General features: G+C 55.3%; 1 protein-coding gene across 1 annotated transcript; it reads left to right on the top strand.

The window, feature by feature from the left end:
- Window positions 1-1,780: 1,780 nt before the first annotated feature.
- Window positions 1,781-5,492, top strand: LOC125552217 (myosin-binding protein 3). Its single transcript, XM_048715705.2, has 4 exons — window positions 1,781-3,048; window positions 3,145-3,363; window positions 3,489-4,821; window positions 4,933-5,492. Exons 1-3 carry the CDS (start codon window positions 2,070-2,072, stop codon window positions 4,784-4,786), a joined length of 2,496 nt encoding a protein of 831 aa, XP_048571662.1. The 5' UTR covers window positions 1,781-2,069; the 3' UTR covers window positions 4,787-4,821; window positions 4,933-5,492.
- Window positions 5,493-5,717: the final 225 nt, after the last annotated feature.

Below are 5,717 nucleotides of genomic sequence, written 5' to 3'. Positions count from 1 at the left end.
CCGAGATCCGTCGGTTTTGATACCGACAAGCATGTTGGCATGCTCAACTTTCACCCTGTTGCTACTTCTGTTGACACGAAGGCCAAGGTTTCTGCTCTTGAGGACTCGCCAGCGTCGGATGCTCCCTTCTACCGGTCCATCGTCGGTGCTCTTCAGTATTTGACTCTCACCCGACCGGATCTACAGTATGCTGTTCAGCAGGTGTGTCTCCACATGCACGCCCCTTGTGACTCCCATTGGACTCTCGTGAAGCAGATCCTCTGTTACATTCGTGGCACGATGACTCTTGGGTTCACCCTCACGGCGTCCACTTCTCTGGAGATGGTGGCCTACTCCGACGCAGACTGGGCTGGCTGCCCCGACACCCGTCGGTCCACCTCTGGCTACTGCGTTTACCTCGGTCCTTCACTCGTCTCGTGGTCATCCAAGCGACAACCCACGTTTTCGCACTCCAGTGCGGAGGCTGAGTACCGAGCTGTGGCTAACATTGTTACCGAGTGCACCTGGCTACGACAGTTACTTTAGGAGCTGCATCACGATGTCTCCCAGGCTACGGTTGTCTACTGCGACAACGTCTCTGCGGTGTACCTCTCCGCCAACTCCGTTCATCGTCGCCGGACTAAGCACATTGAGCTGGACATTCACTTTGTGCGCGAGCAGGTGGCCCTTGGACGTATTCGGGTCCTCTGTGTTCCGACTGCACAATAGTTCGCCGATGTGATGACGAAGGGAATGTCGACTTCCACCTTCGAGGAGTTTCCTTCCAGTCTCTGCATAACTGGCACGGCTCCGGCTGCCCGGGGGAGGGGGGGGGTTGAGTATATTGTGTACGTGTATATTATGTATTGGGCCCACCTCCCGTTTCCTTTGTATAGTCGAGGTTGTGGCCCCCCTCTGTACTCATATATACGTGTTTGGTGCACCGATCAATGCATTGCGATTGCACAACCTATTCTTCTCATTCTACATGTTCGATTACACATAGCTGTGACGATGCGACATTCAAACTTGGCCATTCGTGATCAACCATTCGAAACTAAAACTAGTCCATGTCATAATACACTTGTTAACTTCCTAAAAAGTCAAACAGTTTTGCTAAGTCTCGGTCGACTGAGACTTCGTTATGTCTGAGTCGACACATCTTCTTTTGATTTTGCATAGAGATTCATGCAAAAATTTGTTTTCAGTTTTTGTTTTTTCTTCTTATATGCTAGTATATCATCTGACTGAGGCTTGGTCGAGTGAGACTAGACACACCCAAAGTTAAAAGGCTTGCCCGGTGGGCGCGTATGACCGTATATCGGGCTGTGCTCTGCTGGGTTGGCTGGCGGACGAACCAAAGTTTGGCCAAAGGGGGCTGCATGCAGGACGAGCGCGGGGCCGTGCAATCAACTCCTTCCCACCCCGCTCCCCCACCCACAACGCAACGGCACCGCCTCCGCTCCTCGTTTTCTCGCGCTCCCGTCCCCGTTTGATGCATAGTGCCATGGTGGATTGGAGCATGTCAAACTTGAAAGCCTGGGGCCGTGACGAGGGCGGCTACGGATTAATTCTCTGATTTTGTAATGATAATGAAACTGACGACAGACTAAATCTGTTGTCTGTCACCCGAGAGCGAGGCCGATCCGCCGGATCGCGCGCGGTCGGGTTGGCCTCCTAGCGACGTCGTGCTCGGCACTACCCAACCGCGGTCTCGTCCATTTTCCAAGTAACCCAACCACGTACGTACACATTGGCTGGCTGGCTGGCACAACCATGAGCCGGAAGAATTCTAGCCTCGTCCTCCCCTGCATTCAAACGCGGATAGACAAAAAAACCAAAGCGTGCTCGCTCTCATGGGGTCCAATCCAATGGCCGCCCCGGCCTTTCTTCCCCCGCACAAAAGCTGAAAGCAGACAAGAAGAAAGCTTCAACACACGACTCCTCCAGCCACCCCCAACCCGATTCTTCCTTTCCTCGGTCGCGCTTGGCAGGCCGCCCGACTCCGATTCCCACGCACGCGCGCACGCCAAGATCGCGGTTTTCATGCGGCGGCCGCAGTAGCCAGGAGTAAGCTCAGGGCGGGAGCCATGGCGACGTCCTCGGCGGGCCGGTACGCGGCGGCGCTCCACCGGCGGACGCACCGGGTGACGTCCGCGCTGGCCTACGCGGCGCTCGAGTGGGTCCTCATCGCGCTGCTGCTCCTCAACGGCCTCCTCTCCCACGCCGTCGCCCGCTTCGCCGCCTACTTCCGCCTCCGCCCGCCCTGCCTCCTCTGCTCCCGCGCCGACCGCCTCTTCGGCGCCGAGCAGGAGGACGCCGATCAGGCGGCGGGCGACGCGCGCTGGCTGCGGGGGCTCCTCTGCGGCGCCCACGCGGCCGAGATCTCCGGGATGGGCTACTGCCTCCACCACCGCCGCCTCGTCGCCGACGCCGCCGACATGTGCGAGGGCTGCCTCTCTTCCTGGAAGAGGGAGATGATGCGGGACGCGGAGGAGGACGGCGCCGTGGTCTGCTCTTGCTGCAAAGCCCTCGTGCAGATTACTTCTTCACGCGCGCTGGAGGATCCTGCTGTACACCACAAGGCAGCCGAAGAAGAAGAACAAGATCAAGGCTACGTTCTGCTGGATCAAGAAGACCACGAAGACGAAGAAGAGGAGCAAAACGAAGAGGAAGCACAAGAACAACAAGGAGAGATCAAGGTGGCTGCCGTGGAGGACGAGTCCTTGGAATTCATGGCTCAGGGCGAAGAGATCACGCCTGAAGACGACGATCGCTTGGTGCCGGTGGTGGCACTCGATGAGATGACAATTGCCGACGATTCGGGTCTGCATCCGGATGCCCCTGGCTCTCAGCGGGACGACATGAATCGCACGGACGGTGAGCGTGATTCGGATGATCTTGATACCGCAGTGGTTCCGGAGGAGAAGAGGATGCTGGCTTCTTCGGTTGCAACGGCGCCTGCCACGGCCGAGAATTCCATTCGCCAAGATGATGAACTGGTTCTTGAAGATACTGTCGAAACTGGAGATTTCAGGACTGATGAAGGAGACATTGTTGTGCCTCAAGGTAATAACCTCTCCATTTGTTCCTCGGCCCGTTCAATTTTACTCAAGTCGATTACTGTCCCATCATCTCATGATTTTTGTTTGGTTCTACTTCTAGCCACTGAAGCAATTCCTGAAGATGGCAGCAAATCGGCAGAGGTGGAGACTAACTGCGAGGTGTCAATCGGGAGCGACATCTGCGAGCAGGAGCAAGATGGCCATGCTGCTCCGTTTCAAGAACTGGTGGCGCTGGAGGAGCTGTTTTCTCCATTGGAATATGCAGATGACCGGACATCACCACCGGAGATCCTCCATGAAACAGCCCCAGCCGAGCAAGGTAGCGGTACAATCATTGCAGACTGCTCTCACTTTTACTTTTGCTCCATGGAGATGCTTTCACTGTGACTCTGTCTGTCTGTCCACAACTTTAATTTGCTATTTATGTTTTGATGATTTGATCAGAAGCAAGTGAAGCAGAGCATGAGGCGACGGCGAGCCGGAGATTTGAGTACCAATCGAATGGCGAGAACGAGGAGGACGAAGACAGGGCACCGGAGACGCCCACCTACAGCTTTGCTGCCCAGAACTCCGGCAAAAGGTTCTTGCTCGAGAGGAAGCGGTCACTGTCCTTGTCCTTGGATGGCAGCGTGTCGAGCGAGGTCGAGTGTGCCGAGCCTTCCACCGTCGATCAGCTGAGATCCGCGCTGCAGGCGGAGCGAAAGACGCTCAGCGCCATGTACGCCGAGCTGGAGGAAGAGAGGAACGCCGCCGCCATCGCGACCAACCAGACGATGGCGATGATCAACCGGCTGCAGGAGGAGAAGGCCGCCATGCAGATGGAGGCGCTGCAGTACCAGAGGATGATGGAGGAGCAGTCCGAGTACGACCAGGAGGCGATGCAGCTGCTGACGGAGCTGGTCACCAAGAGGGAGAGGGAGAAGCAGGAGCTGGAGAGGGAGCTGGAGCTGTACAAGCAAAAGCTGCTGCAGTACGAGGACAGGGAGAGGAGGAGGATGCCGGCCTTCGAGGACAATGCGCGTAGCCCCGACGGCAATGGCACCTCTGCGTCGTCCAGCGGCGAGGACAGCGACGAGAATTCCGATGACTCCTGCGAGCTGGGCGAGTCTCCGAGCGGCAATCTTCAGAGCTCGCCGGACGCTGCTCTTAGCCCCAGGGCGGATCAAGAGAACACCGGTCATCTTGTGGCGCTGGATGACTCCTTGACGTACATGGAGATGGAGAGGCTGTCCATCTTGGAGGAGCTCAAGGCACTCGAGGAGCGGCTCTTCACGCTGGAAGACGACGATATCAACGGCAGCAATGCGGCTGCTGGCCTTTCCTCAGACGATCACGGTCCCCATTCGCCGGAGAATGGCCTCGCCGGCAACAAGGCCAGGTTTGAAGGCAGAGCTTCTGTTTCCAGAGGAAAGAGCCTCCTACCTCTCTTTGACGCGGTCGGTGACGAGAACGTCGACCGTGCACCACCAGCAGCCACCGATGGTTCGACGAAACCGGCCGTAGCCGTGTTCGCCAAAGAGCAGGAGAGGCTGGCGATAATCGAGGAGGTGGATCATGTGTACGAGAGGCTGCAAGCACTGGAGGCGGACAAGGAGTTCCTGAGGCACTGCATCAAGTCCCTCAAGAAAGGGGACAAGGGCATGCACCTTCTCCAGGAGATCCTGCAGCATCTTCGCGAGCTCCGGGGCGTGGAGCTTCATGCCAAGCACGCCGGCGATGCCATTGTTGCAAATTCAGCATAGCAGATCGATCTAGAATTCTAGACATATTATACGTGGTAAGTTTGTATCTTGTCTTCCTTAACTGCATTGGCATAGCTGAATTATTGTGGCTGTTTAATTACCTGCAGCAACAATGTGCTGAAACAAGAGATTATTGTGCTTTGCAGATTCAGTTGCTCGGCTATGGTGAGTCGATCGACTGGAATGGTCCGAGTAGTGGTGGATCTATGATATGGTCCCTTTCCCTTGTGCAAGATAATGGCTTGTGTTCAAGGGAACGCTTTGCTCGTCTGGCCTGCGGGGGGCTGCGCTGGTCCAGCATGGCCGGCTTTATGAATGATGTGGTTGGTGGTGGCAGGAATCATTAGGGCCTTCCCAAGCTTTCACCAAGCTGAATCATGGCGCCAGCTTCGGAGGCATGCGCACCACTTCAACTTCAACAGGACAGATGGATATATATATAGAGAGAGAGATGATCGGCAAAAGGGTAAAGGTGGCCCGGATGCAGATGTGGTGGATTTCCTATTTGGTTTCGCTTCTTTTTCCCTTTTCTTTCTTTCTTTTGGTTAAGTTTTCAGATTTGTTTGTGCAGAGGTGGAGAGCGTTCGAGTTTTTTGTGTTTTATATGAGGTTGTAGGCTTGCATGGTTGGTACGTACGTGTGGTTTGGTCTTTGTTTTGCACTTTGTAGCCAGTTTTGATGAAGAAGGAAGGCTCGTTGTGATGAACCCTGTTTCATTTGACATGGTGCTCTTCTCTCTGGTCCTTGATGCTTCTTCTGTGCATCATTCGACCCCTCCCGTCCGGTTCGTGTGCAAGCTGTCGATGTAATACAGCATAGTATATATCTTTATGGTGGCATGGCAGATGGCACCCTGAGGTTGCTCAATTATGCTGGCTTTGATGGGTGTCCTTGAGCTGTACATTACTATTGAGCCCTGGGAAGATTCTTG

This window comes from Triticum urartu, chromosome 4A (assembly GCF_056163025.1).
Source record: "Triticum urartu cultivar PI428250 chromosome 4A, HENAU_Tu73, whole genome shotgun sequence".
Classification (NCBI taxonomy): Eukaryota; Viridiplantae; Streptophyta; class Magnoliopsida; order Poales; family Poaceae; genus Triticum; species Triticum urartu.
Note: the sequence above shows the minus strand (reverse complement) of the source record. Positions and strands in the feature narration are given on the sequence as shown.

What these genes read in the sequence shown, in the direction of transcription:
- LOC125552217 (XM_048715705.2), top strand. Translation starts at nt 2,070, where the DNA reads ATGGCGACGTCCTCGGCGGGCCGGTACGCGGCGGCGCTCCACCGGCGG. An exon ending in AGACATTGTTGTGCCTCAAG is followed by an intron (nt 3,049 to 3,144) that starts GTAATAACCTCT and finishes TTCTACTTCTAG; the next exon opens with CCACTGAAGCAATTCCTGAA. An exon ending in AACAGCCCCAGCCGAGCAAG is followed by an intron (nt 3,364 to 3,488) that starts GTAGCGGTACAA and finishes TGATTTGATCAG; the next exon opens with AAGCAAGTGAAGCAGAGCAT.